The sequence below is a fragment of the Gallus gallus genome, chromosome 1 (genome assembly GCF_016699485.2).
Source record: "Gallus gallus isolate bGalGal1 chromosome 1, bGalGal1.mat.broiler.GRCg7b, whole genome shotgun sequence".
NCBI classification, from domain to species: domain Eukaryota; kingdom Metazoa; phylum Chordata; class Aves; order Galliformes; family Phasianidae; genus Gallus; species Gallus gallus.
This window is the reverse complement of record NC_052532.1, coordinates 8,261,904-8,280,527: the sequence shown is the minus strand read 5'-3', so window position 1 is coordinate 8,280,527 and position 18,624 is coordinate 8,261,904. Positions and strand designations below refer to the sequence as shown.

At 39.3% G+C, this 18,624-nt stretch overlaps 1 protein-coding gene across 3 annotated transcripts in view; it reads left to right on the top strand.

Annotated features, from left to right (window-relative positions):
- The window catches only part of GRM3 (glutamate metabotropic receptor 3), a 108,854-nt gene that overhangs the window by 73,283 nt on the left and 16,947 nt on the right, over nucleotides 1-18,624 (top strand). For all 3 annotated transcript variants that reach the window (XM_004937499.5, XM_004937500.5, XM_015299810.4), the window contains one exon: nucleotides 251-1,106. In XM_004937499.5, coding sequence (XP_004937556.1) covers nucleotides 251-1,106 — 856 coding nt within the window. The remainder of the gene's footprint in view (nucleotides 1-250; nucleotides 1,107-18,624) is intronic.

Genomic DNA, 18,624 nt, shown 5'->3' with positions numbered 1-18,624 from the left:
AAATAAAGGATCTGTTGCAGCCCAAGAAGGATTTTGGGGAGACAGCTGGACAGCAGAACAGATATTTAGCACATGCGCAATATACTGCAGTCACAAGAGAATATTACCAGTATGCTCTATCAACATCTTTAACCTTTGATTGTCCAAACACCTCTTATAAAAAAATCACTACTTATTACTTCCCTTAGATTATCCTCTTCATTTTTATAAATATCACCCTTTAAAAATGTTTTATTCCCCTTTATTGCAGGTGGCAAATTTGCTCAGACTCTTCCAGATCCCCCAGATAAGTTATGCCTCCACCAGTGCTAAGCTGAGTGACAAATCCCGCTATGACTATTTTGCAAGGACAGTGCCCCCTGACTTCTACCAAGCAAAAGCCATGGCCGAAATCTTACGGTTCTTCAACTGGACTTATGTGTCAACGGTTGCTTCGGAAGGAGACTATGGGGAGACAGGGATCGAAGCCTTTGAGCAGGAAGCTCGCCTCCGCAACATCTGCATTGCCACCTCTGAGAAAGTGGGACGGTCCAACATCAGAAAGTCCTATGACGGTGTGATCAGAGAATTGCTGCAGAAACCTAATGCCAGAGTGGTGGTGCTGTTCATGCGAGGTGATGACTCTCGGGAGCTCATTGCAGCTGCCAACCGCTTTAATGTTTCTTTCACCTGGATTGCCAGTGATGGATGGGGAGCACAAGAGAGTATTGTCAAAGGTAATGAGCATATAGCCTCTGGGGCAATCACCTTGGAGCTTGCTTCCCATCCAGTTAAAGAGTTTGACAGGTATTTCCAAAGCCTCAGCCCATACAATAACAGACGTAACCCCTGGTTCAAGGACTTTTGGGAGCAAAAATTCCAGTGTAATCTCCAGAATCGAAAACCACACAAAAAGACTTGTGACAAGCACTTCACCATCAACAGTTCCAATTATGAGCAAGAATCCAAGATCATGTTTGTTGTGAATGCTGTGTATGCGATGGCCCATGCATTGCATAAAATGCAGCGGACTCTGTGTCCGAACACCACCAAACTGTGTGATGCCATGAAACATCTGGATGGCAAGAAGCTGTACAAGGATTATCTCCTGAAAGTAAACTTTACAGGTAATAACTTTGCTTTCAGTGCACACAGAATATCACTGTAATTAATGAAATATTCATTGGTCACAGTAACAGCAAGCTAAATTCCCTATAGCCACTAATTAGGGTTCAAACTAGGGTTATATCCAAGGAAGGCTACTCCTGTCGCAGGACAGAAGTATGATGAGAACCCTAAAAATATAAATCAGGTTGGTGTTGTTTTCAGCAGTAGGAAGAGATGGAGGTAGCAACAGTATGTCTTGGAAATGTTATCATCCATACTCTACACTTCTGGACAGCAGTCTCCACTTCAGTCATAGCCAGTTTGGCTTTTGGTGGGCATGTCTCAGGGTCAGTGGTCATTTCACCACCTGCTAAACTAGGCAGTTGCCTACTGTGACTATGCCAAGAGTTGGCCTTCTTTTACTTATTCTGTTATGAGAATTTACATAGTATTTGGACCCTAAACAATGGCCAATGTCCTTGAAATAGTAAAACAATGATTCCAGCCATAAAATCATATATGTAAAAAATATCTAACTTCGTGGGACAGAGTCATAATCTGTGCTAAAGATCTTTAAACTTTATGACAAAGTACAAAAAGATTAAATGTGAACAAAACAGTCATAGATGGAACGGGTGATCTGGTAATGATATGAGCAAATTTCACAAGGACTGGTTGTGCAGCACAAGACAGGTCTGTGTTTTTGCCATCACAAATGACTGAGTTTAGGTTTGCTTTTAACGTTACACCATATCAAGGCTAAGTAGGTCACAATCTTCATGCCTTCTAGTTGTTATGTGCCTAATTTTCTGCTGAAGCATTTTCTTTGAGCTTGCATTTCTATGTATTATTAAACTTATGTATGCCTAGCTGACCAAGCTGCTAATAAGGAAACATCACGCTGTGATTTCTATGAGAACTAGCTCCTAGAGGTATAGAAGAGCAAATACACATCATACAACATGCTCAGTCTCAAAAGACCCTCAGTAAAAGTACATCATTAATATAATTAGAAATTATGTGAAACTGTCAGTTTGGAATTCAGCGTTTCATTCAGACTCACTGTAAGATGCCATGGCCTCCCAACATCTTACTAGCTGACTTGTTTGGAGTATTCCAGGGCTTTTTGAATCCCACGTGCCTTGATTTCTTTACCATAGAAATCAAGGAAGGGCAGAAGGGACTGATCATTTCCTGCACCTTACCTTATTCCACAGGAGGTGATTCAGGAAAAGGCAAGAGCTTAGACATGCTCTGGTAATATAGGTGCAATCATAAGGAATAATAATGTTCTCAGAGAGAGCAGCTGGAATTTGAAATGTTTCAAAACTCTCATTTGAGTGTTGCATGCAATTCAGGTAAAGCAACACATGTGACCAGAGCCACATGATGTTTGTATATGTTATGTTGTTTTGTCTCCTTCTAAAAACTGCTACATCAGTAAGAAAAGTCACATACCTTCTCATATACGGAGGTATAGACAATGTACGTATATCACATGAAGTGCTGTAAGTGCATTTATCCATTAATTTTGAGTCTCAAAGAAAACAGCATAAAAGCCTTTTCATCATTAGAGCTATGGAAAATTAGAAATAATCACCATGTCTCCTCCCTCCCCATATCACACTTAGAAAATATTTTGCTTACGTTCATCCCCGAAGATATTTGACTGTCTTGAGGTTATTTAGGACAGCAACAACCTACCCCAGTGTACTGACCCAGTGCATTCATTCAATTCGGTAATTTGAACATCAATAATTTTGAAACATTATCTGATTTTTCTGGATTTAAGTACATACATTCTTCAGTCCATTGTTAAGTATTCTTGGCTCCATTGCTTGATTCCCAATAATTTTTCTGTCATGCAGAGTTTTTAAGCACTCAAACATTTTTCTACTCAGCATTTAGATGTAAAGCCAAGATATCTACTTTTTTCTTTGACCAAAACTCCAGAAAAAGAAATCATTCAGATACAGGCAGAAAATTTCACTATCGTGTTGACTGAAACATATTTTATACTTCTTAAGAATTAGAAATCGAAGCTGCCAAGCTGGAAAAAAAACGTTCAAAGCCTGTCATTTTGCAACTTTTAAAATGGAAAACTTTTTAGAATCAAATGAATTGTTTTAAAAGTCAATGTGGAAGTCTTTCAAACTCTAAAGAACCCTGCTTTCAGTTGATTTCCAATTTAAACTGTTAGAAATCATGGAGAGTTCTTTTCCAAGGGCTTTGTTCCATACACGTACTATTGCTAGTTTACAGCATGATTTGCTCATCCCCTGTTGCCTTGTTATCAGTTCTCCCATTATGATGTTAATTCACGCTCTTACTGTCTGCAGTCTTTGGAGCCAGATGAGTGATTTTTAAGTAGTGAAAGAATCAGCAAGTCTCCTATGACTTCTTTTCAATAATGTGTGAAATTTTAATACATACAAATTTTGTCATTGATTTCCACAGGACCAAGGATTCATTTTTGCTATTTTCTGCTTGAAGAAATTCTCTGGGTATGTTGCTAATGCAACAAACATTTGATCAACCATGCTCTTGTATTTCCATATCCAAAACTGAGAAACACATCCTCAGTCCAGAGTGAGGATGACATGGGTACTATTAGCCCATCAGCTACCCTACAGTCAAGTCAGTCTGATTTTTCTCACTTAGAATCATAGAATTGTTTGAGTTGGAAGGGATCTTTAAAGATCATCTAGACCAACACCTCTGCAATCAATATGGGTACCACAGCTAAATCAGGTTGCTCAGAGCTCCATCCAGCCTGACCTTGAGTGTCTTCAGGGATAGGGCACCAACCACTTCTCAGCACCCTTTTCCAGTGCCTCACCACCCTTATCGTAAAGAATGTTTTCCTTATATCCAATGAAAATCTGTCCTCCTTTGATTTGAAAACATTTCCCCTTGACCTATCACTTCTTCAGCATGAGATAGTGATGCATACTCAATGAATGAATTAGGCAATAAACAGAAGTGACAACCATGTTTGCTCACACACAAATGGTTATTTAAGAAATGCTTTCAGCACTGAAAGGCATAAACAGCTGAGCTTTGCACGCATAAACATGCAGCAGGTAGCATCTTGCAACTTACCATGAAAACATCTGACAAATGGCCCTGAATGTGTTCTCCCATCTTCGCAATACATTCAAACACACCAGTTTGGGCAAATGACAGGGTTCAATTATGTAATGAATGTAACTTTGTGCAATTTTAGACATTTACCTTACACACGTTAATTAGTTCTAGTCATTCATCAATTATAGTTAATGGAGGGGATCAGCACTCACAAAGGATGATTCAGACCACGTGAGATATGATTTGCCCTTATATCTCTTTCAGTTGACAAGCATCTGAGCAACTGAGATTCTCACCTGCTGTTTGGCTAAAAGCCTGAGGTAAGCCTCCCAGGCACAGCAGTAATGGGATCTGTAGGGAAATAGACACCAGCTGATAGCATGGTAGGAGAAGAAGACTGGTCAGGATTTGTGTACTCCCATGCCACTGCTGCTACTGACATGCTGTGTGACAGGTATTTCATGAACACCTCTGGGGTGCTACTTATTTCTCCCTGTTCCTTAAATTGAAATAACTGAATAGAAATGCAGTGTGGCATGAAGGCAAATTGAAATTTCCTTCCTTATTTTTTTGTGAAATACACCGAGCACATATTTTTCTTGCAAGTTAATAAGATGTAGGTGACAAATGTGTTATCCTGAATCTTTTCTCTAAGGGAAAGCTGTTTATTCCCAGTTCCCAGTTTCAGCAGCAGGACCTGAGAATACAAAGACTAGCCAGCAAGTAAAGACACCCACACCATCTCAGTGCTTGTTTGGGCTTTCAAGGAGTTATATGCTGGTTCATCCACTTGACTTTCCTTTGCTCTTTGCTCCTTCCTGAGAGCACAAGTGCAGCATTTGACGTTATGAATCGTGATGCTATTCTGCTGATAAGGAGACAGTGGTTCAAGAGGCTGTTAGCTTGTATTGCCACAACAAAGAAGTATCAAACTAAAGCAAAGGTCTCCATAGATGAGAGTGAGGAATAAACTCAGAGGGCACTCTCAAGGAAGGTGTGAATCTGGGGATTGGCCCCAGCAGGAGGCAAAGTTCCACATATCCAGAAGCCCCCTTCTCTGATGGATGGAGATGTCAGTACAACAACCAGTGCTAAATGTTTTAACCCCTTTAAACTACTGGGATGAAACAGAAAAGAAGTACAACAACAGATTGGTATCAATTTTAGGCAACACCCACAGTTATAGCATTCAGTGTCTTGTCTTACTTATTTCATCCTCCACAGATAAAGGAGTGTCCATCAGCCTATATTCCTAGGTGACAGTAATAGGAAAAAGGGCAATGGCCTTAAGTTGTGCCAGGAGAGGCTCAGGTTGCATATTAGGATTTCTTTTCAAAAAGAGTGGTGAGGCATTGGCACAGGCTGCCCAGGGAGATGGTGAAGTCACCATCCCTGGAGGCATTCAAGAAATGTGTAGATGTGGCTCAGAGGGGCATGGTTAGTGGGCGTGGTGGGGATGAGTTGGTGGTTGGACTAGATTGTCTTAGAGATCATTTTCAATCTTAATGACTGTACTACTCTATGTGCCTCCCTGTATTATGTTCATCATGCTGCTCTTCTGTAGTAAAGTCTACATCATCAGACCTGGATCATATTGGTCAAAATTCTCTCCTGTGGGTGAATAGAATGATCATTTGATATGAAAAAGAGGTTGAAAAATTCAGATCTGATTTGTCCCCTTTTACCTACTGGATTTTATGACACCATTTTCATTGCTGTCTGGCCCTACATTTCTTTGTGTGGTTAATTTTTCTTTCTCTGCCTCAGTCAGCATTCAAATAGTATGAAATTAAAACATGAACTTGCCTTCACATATTCTCTTGCACACTGCTGCAGTGGGAAAATACATTCACAGGCCATTTCTGTAGTATCCAACCCACCTATGAAGGAAAGAGCTTAAAAAATTATGTTCTGCAACAGGCTGATGTCACCTCAGTTCTGAGCACAAGGGCACTGCAAGGTCCCTGCTCTGGCATTTAGTCATAAATATTTCCTGTAAATGGTCCACTCTAAAGCTCAATGTCCTACAAGGCTGGCATGAACAAATGATGTGAGTGCTGTCACCAGCAGAGTACAGATGCAGTAATTTCAAAGGCCAGATATAAATTTACAGCACAGAATATCCTTTGGTAGACATGCAGAATAAAGCTGGATCTGATATCCCAGTCTGTGCAGCAGACAGCCCTGCTGTCCTCTTCCCCAGGGAGATGCTGCTCATCAGGTCAGATCCTCTTTGCATCCCGCATTCAGTCAACTGTAAGGTCCTGCTGGACTACCCTGTGATGCTCATATGTAATATAAACCAAATCAACACTTTCACTTGAAGACGAATTGTTCATGGGAAAAAGCATCCAATTCCTTCTGAATCATAAAAGTTTTCAAAGTATAATACATGATGGATTTGTGGTCAATAAATCAAAGCAAAAATAATGTGAATTCCCAAGATACTCATTAAAAATATATGCGAAAAGGTTGTCTAGGATTTGTAAGAAAAATTACTGCCTTTTCTCCCACCTTGTGGGACCACAAAGGTGTCATAGCATTTAAAAAACTTGAAAGCATCCAAGGGAAGTCTCTGAAAGCACATTTGAGATGTGCTGTTTCAGAGTAGAAGAGCAGTTGAACATAGAGTATTTTCCTATACTTTTCTCTATATTAGAATTACATTAGTATATATGCATGGAGCTGTAGTGAGATTTTGACAGAGTGGTTTTTCTGATATCCCCATCTGCTTTCTCTTTCCTCCAACTGCCACATTGCAGATGTAGCTGCTCATGTGGATCTGCAGTGTCCTTCTCTGGGGAAACTTTATGACTCTAAGAGGTATCTGTGCAGAAATCTTTTGCTTAGTTCTTCCTAAATCTTTTAATACGTTTATATATTCACATATGTATGGATTTTGTTTACATACATATATATACATGTATTTTTCCAACCTTAAAGATTCTACAATTCTATGTCCATGGAGATGCGCAAGAAAAGGATAGGTGTGGCACTGAGGGATATGGCTTAGTGGGCATAGTGGGGATGAGTAGTGATGGGCGGCCTGATCTAATGGCTGGCAGCCCTGCCCATGACAGGGATGTTGAAACTAGATGATGATCTTTAAGAATCCCTCCAACCTAAGCCATTCTATGATTCAGTGGTTGGACTAGATGATCTTAGTGGCCTTTTCTACCTTAATGATTCTGTAATTCTATGATTCTATCGTACATGCATATGTAATTATGAGTGTATAATATAGACTCATAATTTTTAGAGTCATATAGTTGAAGAATAAATCAAGTCAGAATGGATCTCTGGAGGTCTTTAGTCCAGACTCCCACTCAAGGCAGGGTAACTTGCAAGATCAGGGCTCAGGGCTTAACAGATGCAAACGGGCTGAAAAAAATATTAAATTAAATTAAATTAAAAAATCACCATTTTGATATGGAACCATTTTATCCTCTTGCCTAGGTTTGAAGTATCATAGTTGCAAACAGTGTGATCTGCTCTCTGATCCAAATAAAATTTTTATTGTAATTTCTCTTGCCGTGATGGTAGGCCAGTAACCTACCTATTAATGGAAGCTATTATCTAGTCAGAGATCATCATAAAACACTTCCTTTTTATGCTTTTACTTGGTACTAATTACACTAACTGGCCTGAGTGTGCAGGAGTAGAGGTTGAATTCCATTCTCACCTCCTGAGATGAGCTCAGATTTGCTCCAGAAGCAGAGGCTGAATTCTGCTGACTGTTCCTTCTGTGCTGATTCAAGCACAAAGTACTTCTGCCTGATGCTGCCATTCTGGGCACTGAGCTTCCATGAACAAGAATAAGTGAAATGCAGCATTAGCAAGACACAAAGAAGAAATAACTTTCCATAGTCTTCAGGAAGACTCTGGAAGGATGTTATATTTGGCCTTCACCCAGCTGGGTGCCATTTCTGGAAAGCCTGTAGAAACCACAGTGCAGCAATGGCGTCTAAATCATTACAACAGCATACTTAGGCGGAAGTGCCTTCACATCCCTAAAATAACAGGCAGTTCTTCATTTTTGTTTCTTCTAATCTGTTATTTATACAATCAGTTCAGTTTCACTATGAAAAACTGAACATAAACAGCCACCAAAACATAGAATCCTAGGATCATATAATGGGTTGGGTTGGAAGGGACCTTAAGGCCCATCCAGTCCCAACTCCTCTGCTGTGGGCTGGTTGCTCCCCATCACTTCAGGCTGCCCAGAGCCCCATCCAACTTGGTCATGTGTACCTCCAGGGATGGGGCATCCACAACTTCTTTGGGCAATTTGTTGCACTGCCTTGCATCTGATTTCTAGTCAGCTTCATTCATATTAATGAAGTAGACTCTAGACCTCTCACACATCTACATATCACGCAGTGCCACGGGGGTGTGTAAACGAGGATGAGATTAGACATCATGTTTATGGAACAACACATGATTTAAAAACTGAGCAATGATTTTCATTCAGATCACATATTTGAGAGACAGAAGGCTTGGTAACCTAATTTCTCTAAATCACAGACTTTCTGTGTTTGCCTGCTGTTAGTTTTATAATAGTTATTATTTCATCTTTTGTTCCACTGGCAAATGTCATGTGAATCCCAAACACCTGGGCACAGTCAAAGCACTTGGAGGTACAGGAGGATGCAAGCAGCTTTTTCATCCCCCAGCCAAGCACACTCACTTTTCCTATCCCATGGGTCTCTACAACAGGGGACAGCTCTGGAAATGCCATAGAATTCCATTCTTATTCTTCATACAGTTTGACCTGTGCAAAAATATACATGCAACTGGAAAGCTGCTATTTCTTGTGACCTTGAAGGGCAAGATACCATGTGAGAGAGAGTCTTGTTCAGGACTCCTACTTCTTATATTTTAATATCTAATTTGGCTCTGAAAAGCCAACAGAATGGCCATATTCTGTTCTGTTAACTTCTATAGAACAGTACTTTAGCACTTCCAGAAGTATTCTCAGTTAGTCTCACTCGTGTGGTGAGAAACTCAGACTGTACTCAGTATTAATAATGATGAGGACAAGGATACAGGTAGTACTTTGCACAGGGATGAAACAGGACAGTGTGACACACTGGGAAAATAAGCACTGTTCCAAGCAGTCCAAGTGTGTCCGGGACTTCCACTGTGTCCCAGAGAAAATGCTTTTTTCAAAAGGAAATGCAAAAAAACAAAACAAAACAAACAAACAAACAAAAATAAAAACCCACAAAAATCATACGCTCAAATAGCTAGTTCCAAAAATAACACAATGCTACATTATTTTTTACGAAATCTCTCTCTTGGCAGCTAATAGTTACGCTAGAAAGGTAAAATTGAAAGCATCTTGCATAGAAAAATATTTTTTCTCCTTCATATCGTTTCATTCCTGGAAGACATTTACTTCACCCAATAAAGCACATTGCAAAGATATTCCCAGGCTAACAGTGACTTAATGGGATCTCATACCAAACCAGTATAGCTGTACTAACATGACACAGCCTTCAGCCCACTCTAATAGTGCAATTTTGATGTAGATCTTGAACCCTACATCACTACATAACACATTTCCAGGCAAATCTGCCACAAGCTGACTGCTGTATTTGTCCCTGTTAACCTGCAGTTCCAGATGAAACCTATTTCAGCTTTCTATTGTCTTCAACTTTGTCACTGCCTATTTCTAACTTCCAGTGAAGAAATAATGGCTGAGCCAAGGATTAGCAGATCTGAACAGAAGTATACCTTTCAGATGTTTTTAACAACAAAAAAAAAACTCTGTAAGAGCACTTTTCACAAATTAACCTTCCACATAATTCCCATCAACTGCAAACTGGATGGACTTGGCAGAGAGATGTGTTCAAGGGTGACTTTCTTTCCCTTTCGCATCTATTAGATCCTCATTTCTAAACACCTCTAAAAACATTTCAGAGAATGTCTGCTTTGGCATCACTGCAATATTTATGGCTATTTTGTTAGCAGATACAGGATATAATGTAAAAAGATATTTCAATGCCGTTATCTGGGTGAGTCATTTCCTTGTGTTCCTTTCTTCCTGCCATGAAAACATATTTTGTCTGAGGATGAATACAAAATGAATACAAAGAATGTTAAAATTCTCCAAGGCAGCAGGAAGGGCACACACATTCATGTACAGGAATATCAGAATCAGAGAAACTTATAAAAAACTATCCACAAAACCCTGCCTAGAGCATGGCTCAGTCACAGGAGATATCCTTTGATTTGCTTTCTCACTTCTTGCTCCATGATGCAGCAGTCAGAAGCCATTCAACTGCCCACCACTGGGATATAAAGAGGGTCAGTAGCAAGATTTCTCCATATATAAGTCTTTAAAGTTAAGGTATATGAATAATAAAATATTACTAAAATCATTAAGTTGGCTCATAGGGTCTGTGCAGCAAAACTCCCTTACTCTTTACCCCACAAGACCAACACAGAACTGCATGGTGGTACTGAGAATGACGGCTGCCAATACTCAGTAAAAAGAAAGCAGAGGTTCACATATCTCCTGTTCCAAAGTGCCAAGCCCCTCAGTCTTGCATCCACTTTCCATGTCCTACAGTTTTAATTTTGTCATTACAAGTCCATCTTTCTACTTGCCAGTGCATGAATTATCATACATCTTCTAGTCTAATGGCACACATAAATGTATTGCTTTTCCTACAGAAGTAATTCAGAAGTACTTCTGAAGGCTGAGACGCTCACTGAATGTGGATGTGCAGTCCTTTTTCTGCTCAGTAGAGGTTTCATGCAGAACATTTTCGTATTTGCTGTTACACAGATTCCCGACAATTCGGCAGACAACAGAATACGCTAATGCAGCAATTCCTTTGTACATATCAAAAAGTTACCACTTCTGTGGCTGAAATATGAGGCTTGTTTAAGAAAATATATTAGTTTTAGCCAGAGGAGGAAAAGCTCTGCACTGAGTGGAAACAGGAAAACTATCAGAATGAGAAAACTGGGTGAAACACAGCCTTGGAGAAGGCTGTCCTCACACTGAAAGTATCTGTCACAGAAATCCTGTGTAATGCCATGGCTGAGAGCTTATGGATCTTCAGGATGGACTGTGATTTGTAATAGATGCATCTGATGTTTCTTCAACACTGTGCCGCATCATCAACCACACTCTTGTATGGGAAAGTTGGATCAGAAAATGCACAAACACATGCACACACGCATGCACACTCTCAAAAACACTCACTGTTTTTACACCTAATTAGTATTACTTGATGAATAATTGTTGATTTCGCATTAGCAGAATGTGGTGAACAATAAATCAAAAAGCAGTAATTTTTTTCTACAGAAAGGAGGGAGAATCTCATAGTATTTTGGTAGCAGCGCTGATCAGTTACAGCATCCATGGCCCCAGCCCCAGGAGACAGTATTTCTTCTCTCCATTTTTCTTTTGTTCCCTTTCTTGCAGAAGTCATTAAAGTCCTTGTAGCTACTTGTTATCTCCTTTATCATTTCACCATACACAGGATGTTTTGCATATGCTGTATACATGTACTTCTCTCCCTTGACTGTGCCTTAGAATCAATCTTCTCTTGTTTCCAAGGTTGAATTCATTTAGTGATCAGTAACTGACTCTGTGTGTGCTTGTACATCTGGAGCCTCAAGCATCTTTCTCTGCTTCAGCTACAGATCTCTCCTCCTCTCTTCCTTTGGGAATACTTTCTTTGTGATTCTTTACCTTTCACAGTTGGTCTTAAATTTACTACAAAACATGAGAAAATATTTGATCATATGCAGAAGTGTATTAGTTGGACTTGCTGGCCTCTGCCAGTCTAGGCAGCAATGACATAAGTACCTATACATCCTGTGACCTTAATGCTCTTGAAAACAAAAAAAAAAAAACATGGCACCAAGTAAATTTTCCCTTTAGAGTCTCCAAAAGTTGATTTTTTCCATAATATTTGTGTACGGAGCAGCTGATCTCTGCACTGAGATCTTGATGCCAGTTCAGTAGATCAGTCCACTGGGCAATGACAGACCTCCACCAGATGGTGCCAAATAAGACAGGTATGATGCTGTCAGGATTTATTAAAAAAAAAGATCTGAAATAAATATGTTAAACTCCTATTACATTTGCACATGCATATGAATAAATACATTAAGGTTAATAAATGGTCCAGAAACTGAAAGAATTTCTTTTTAATCATCCTAAAGGCACTTTAGAAAAGTCAGAAGAGGATTTGAGGCAATGCTGTTAGAATCCTTTCTAGATCTCTGAAATACTTTATCAGTCTGAGCCTATCAATGAGTCCCTGATTCAACTGTTAAACAGGCAAACAAATCAACATTTCTTTTCACATTTTTCCCTGAGGTCCAGTGATTGCTGCTGCTGTTGCTGAACTGATTCATTGGAGCAAAACATGAGCAAAAATTATTTTGTGCTCCCAGCTTTATCTTTTCCTCCTGAAAGCAGAAGAATTTGCAAGCATTAATAGGACATGCAGAATCTTGCGTGTTGCAGAATAACGCACTCCAGTGAACGTGATGACGCTGGGAGAGGGGATCTGCTGCTTTTGTAGCTGGTGTGTGATATGTGTGAAAAACCTAAAAAGCCGGGTGTTCTTACCCTTCATCTCACTATCTCCTCACTGAAATTCATTGTTGGGGGAACCCACTTTCACATCTAGATTGGTTGACTCAGCATTTGGTCATTTATGAGATATACTCTATTGAATATTGACTTAACCTGCCATTTTATTAGATACACATTTCTAGCTATTGTATTACTGTATGGAAACAAGGAAAAAGAAAAATCCACACTCAACCTTTTACAAAGGTTGTCACACTTCATGTATGCAGGGAACTAACTGAAAGTACTACTTTGATGATTGCTCCATCACTGGCCAAAATTCAACCCTTTAACTGTTTTCTTCCCACTGTGCAGGAGCTCTGTAAGAAATGTACAAGCCTAGGATAGACATCTTGGCAAAATTTAAGTTAAATAAATATCAGCCACTTTTTTTGCATGCATATTGTATTTACAAAGAAAAATGTTCCTCTGCAGAATCTTATAACATAAAGTGCATGGAACATTTACGCTTCCAGCTGAACTCCAAGTTTTCTTTGTCATCCATCAACATGATACGAAATGTGCCAAATGCTAAAACTGAGCTGCATAATATGCCTGAGCTAAAGATTGCTATGTGTGTTTCATTACAGCATTATTTCTTTATTCAAGCTTCGAACAATCCTACAATGCCTTTATTTCCACAAAAAGTTCAATAAATTTGAGCTTCGGTTATTTCAAAAAGATGCTCTCCTTAGAATTCACTACTTCATAGTTTTCTTCTCCTACTGGGAATACAATTTCACTTGTCAAATTGCCTCATGATTAGTAATTTTTAGGGTGATTGCTGAGAGTTTGCAGCAGCTTCTTAACAAAAATAATAGCATAGAGTCATAGGATTCATAGGAAAAATCAATACCCTTATTAAACTGCCCACATAGCTGGGGGAAAAAAAAAGTTTTGGCACAATACATCTTTTTTGTATCCTGTCTTGCATCTTCATCAGGGCCTTCTGTTTCTGAACTACATATCTTTAAAGAAGAAAAAAAAAATAACTCTCAGTAATCACTCTGCAAATGGATAGTAATGAGGCTTTTTGCAAAGTGAAATTGTGTTTCCAGAAGGAAATAAAAATCTGATATACTGATGACCAAGCAGAGCTGTTCCTTCAAAACAATTGAAGGTCAAAATTATTGAGCAAATTTTCTGATGACCTAATGAAATGGCCTTGCTCCTGAAAGTTTGTGCACTTCTTCCATCTATAGACTGGTCTAATAAAAAGTAATGCCTCTTCTACAAGCTTGGAATTTGTTTAATCTTAGACCATCACAGCTACAGTGTTACTACTATTAAATGCTAACGTTAGAAGTAGTTTAATCTATGTCAGCTCACCTGATCTGGGAGTGTCTTCATATCATGCCAATTAGGAAATAACTGCCAGAGGGTCTATTTCAAGGTTCATTTGGTTCTGATCTCTAAGGGCAAACTACCTAACTGAATTATTCAGAGCACCGTCTGGAAACACCTCTCTAATCCTCAAATCCCCACAGAGGAGAGGATGTTTTAACCAACATCCTTTAATATCTTTAAAAAACTTACTCTATTCATGTTTCCTTTAGGCCAAAAGGAAGAGCGACAAAAGAATTTGTTAGCTATTCAGCATTTCCTTAGCTATCAGCTACTATATGCAATCTGGGGGATGCAACACGTCATGAAATGATGCCTCCAAAACAAGATAGATTTATACCCCTGTGACTTAATATAGTCCCTCTATTAGTCCAAAACGAAGTGAATTTAAAAAATAAAAATTAAAAAAAAAAATGTAGCCTTAGCCGCATTGGAGATGAATTGATGTTTAAGGCACAGCACAGGTTCCTGTTGCCAAGGATAAATGAGAATGTCCTTCATTCAGTTCAGGAGCAGGGAAATCCTGAACCCCCAAATGGCAAAAAGTCTCAAGGAAAGTACCAAGTTCAGAAAACAATGCTAACAGTCTTACAAGTGCCAGATAACTCACCAGGAAACTCATCTGTTCTTCAGATCAAGGCATTTCAAAAAATACCAAAGGCCAGCCCAGAATTTACAGTTCCAGTTCCCAAGCTTTCGTACTGTCATCACAACAATGGCCATAATTCTTGATAATGGGATTTGCCTTATCTTTGCTTATGTCTACAAAATAACTAGTTGGCCTGCGGGAGGAGTTAGGCAGTTTAAAGTTACAGTTTAATTTCCTTTGTAATTACAAGTTGATTGCTGGTATAAATTACCTTGCATGCATTTTGTGTCTTGTGCCAGCCATTTCCTAAAGTGGGTAATCTTAAATTAAAAGAGTGGTATCAATTGAAAGGCATTGCTATGTTGGAATCTCACAGTTCATTCATATCAATTATCAGCCAAATAGACACAGGAAAAAGAAAAAGGAAAAAGAGGGAATAAAATGCTTGAATAGTTTTGCATAAATGGTTAGGTTTTATTCTAATGCAATTCTACCAAAGAACTTCAAGAAAAATTCTTAATTTCAGGGGATAGTTTTTTAAAATTTTTAATAGTAAAATACAGTGGTTGAAAAATATGCACAGGTTTTTGCTTTCCATGCCTCAAAATCCAAAGTCTTTGATAAATCAGAAATCCCCTTTTAATTCTCTACATTTAACTAAAAGAAAGAGTGAATTTCTAATGAAAATTACATCTCCTCGATGAAGGTTTGTAGCTTAGAATCTAACTCACTTTCCCCAAACCCTAAGGACCCCACACACATCCCAGAGCTACACAAGCAAGGGAACAGCACACATCTAAAGCTGTAAAACTTTATGCTCAGGGCAAGTGTTTTGTAAGGCAGATAGGTAGGTAGGGAATTTTTCACTCAGTGAAACTGAGAAGAATGACAGGATGAATAAAATTCTCTATTATACTCTTAGTTTATTTTATAGATGCATCTGAGCTAGTTACTCTCATTACGGTTGGCCAAACAAAAACCAGAGGTACAGTTCAGCTGATGTATCTTACTTTAAGATGAACCCAAGAAATGTCACTTTTTTGTAGGATGGGAGCGTTGGATACCTAACTCATATGCAGATAGCTGCATGGAGTTACTTTGCAGCTAGTCCTGGAGAAACCTTTCTGTGCCTGACTACTGCAAACCCTATGAGGGCATATGAGATCTCAAAACTCCCTCCAGCAAGTGATATTCTAACGTGGGAGAGGAACCATAGAGAGATAAATGGAGAATATGTAGACATATATAGGAAAAATCAGATTTGCAGAAAACTAATCAGAGATGGTTGTAACCAGATGCAATCCCACAGCCCTCTCACACAAAATATCCTTACATTGCCCATGTTTCTATACATTTTCATGTAGTACACTTCTCCATTCTGTCTGAGATGTTTCCAAGTAAAACTGAGCCAACAGATAAGTTATTCAAATGTTTGTGCATATTTTTTGAAAGAGAAGAATCGGTGTTACATACGACCCAAACACATCCAGAAATGATGGTGCAGAGCTTATTAGTGGTTACTTGTCTGTGTGGAAGATGATAATTTAAGTCCATTCACTAATTATTAATTGCGGAGAGGTGCAATCCAGAAACACTTCACTCCAAGCATCCCTTATGCTAACTTTCAAATTGCCAAATTTCAGTGTCCTTCCTGCCAGTCAGGTGTGAAACCATCTGCATTATACTGAGAGAGAAACAAGAGTGGATGGATCAGGTCTCCATAACTTGGTCTGAATGTTCATCCGAGCAGAAATAAGTCACTTGGACCTCAGCAAGGAGCATCTCGCTAAAAAAATCAGAATGAAAAGAAAATGAAAAGATATGTGAATTCTCAAGGTTCTTTGTGATACTTTTCAAAACAAGGCGTCATACATGCAGATGAGTCTGTTGGGCAAACACACCATATCCTGTTCTTATATTATTATCATAGCTCTTCCTTACAGTGCTGTAGTAAGGCATTGCCCAGGATATGTAACAGGAAGGAGTGGGGAGCACTGAGAAAAAACCTATATTTTTCCATTACATAAACAAACAGCTTGTTTTTCTTAAATCAGAAGTTCAGAGTTTTTGCAGCACCATCTAGTGTGACCGAAGAGGTTTTACTGAACTTTGCAGTAACTTTCATCCTTCCCTCTTGTGTTTCTTTTAAAACCCAGTGATCTCCTTACAGGCTATTGGCCGAAAATCTTTAAGGCCAACGGACTGTTGAAACACAGCGCACAATATTCCTTTCCACATTCCTTTCTCTACCTTGTGAAATCCCACAGCTTCACTAGCTGCCGAGCCTTCACCAAGACTTGATATTAATGAATTGCCTCCTAGCTAGGGAACAATGCCTCTGAACTGCACCTTGTTTTGAAAGAATGCATGCTGCTAGCACAGCACGGATGCATGTTTTATGGAGTATGAAAGATGTTCTCAGATGTGGGCATGCCTGCCATCACTGCTTCCAGGAAGTGTTACAGATGTTGTTTTCTATATGTTAACACCCATACACTCAGCTCCGTGCCAGGCACATGCAAGGCTTTTTATCTGAAACAAGCCAAAAGACACTGCTGGCAAACAAAACTGTCTGATTCCTAGCCTGGTAAGATGATGCTCATTTTCTCCCCGTCTTTTAAAAGTTTCCCTCTGCCTAAATAGGATTTAAACCAATTATGCTTTCTACATCTACTCATCTCTGTCTAAAAGGTCCAGAAGTGGTGAGGCTGCACATACAGTTCAGTCTGGGGCCCCTCACTACGGGAAAGACATGGAGGCCTTGGAGCGTATTCAGAGAAGGGCAGCAAAGCTGTGAGGGGTCTGGAGCACAAATCTTATGGGTAGCGGCTGAGGGAACTGGGATTGTTCAGTCTGGAGAAGAGGAGGCTCAGAGGAGTCCTTATTGCTCTCTACAGCTGCCTGAAAGGAGGCTGTGGTGAGGTGGGGTCAGCTTCTGCTTCCAAGTAACATTGATAGGATGAGAGGGAATGGCCTCAAGTTGTGCAAGGGGAGGTTCAGGCTGGATATTTGGAAGAATTTTTCTCAGAAAGAGTGGTGAGGCATTGGCACGGGCTGCCCAGGGAGGTGGTGGAGTCACTGTCCCTGGAGGTGTCCAAGAAACGTGTAGATGTGGCACTGAGGGACGTGGTTAGTGGGCATGGTGGGGATGTGATGATGATTGGACTGGATGATCTTAGTGGTCTTTTCCAACCTTAATGTTTACATGATTCTATGATTCTAAGTATTTTTCTCCTAACTGATACAATGTGTGGATTCAAACAATTTCAAAAAGGATTTCCTATACCACTGCTTAAAATAATGCTTTTGCTCATTAATTAAACTAATTCTCCTTTCAGAAATTTCCTTCTGAATGCTTTCATGTCACCAAGAGTTGCATAGCACTGATACAAAATATTCTAAAGCAACTCACCTATCTCTAACTGCACATAAGTAAAAACATAATGGCTTTATACTAGTGATATATATGATTGTTAGAAAAGATGATCTCACTGTAAGAAGACAGAAACAAAATTACATAACTCACTACATGAAAACTATGCTATCTTCTTATCTATTCCTGGTACTAAAATAGTCATAAAGCTGCAGTCTTTCTTTTGTTATTTGAACCAAGAGGAGTTTGTCCTCCACTTTTAGATGGCACTGCTCTTGTATCTTCCTTGCTAAACTGCTGCAAGCTGGAGTGCAAATCATTTCTGGTTTATCTTTAAGTAATTTTTAATTACCCTTTCTTTTCCTCGATAACTTCTTTTATGGAATTTCTCTCAGATAACTGTTTTGCATAAGGACAATTCACTTCATGAAGTGCAAGGAGAGGAAAAGACTCAAAGACACAGCACAGAGGAGATGAAGTATACGTTGTCATTCATATAGCTATTCACATAGCATGGGTAGATCTCGTGAGACTTGTCTCTCATCT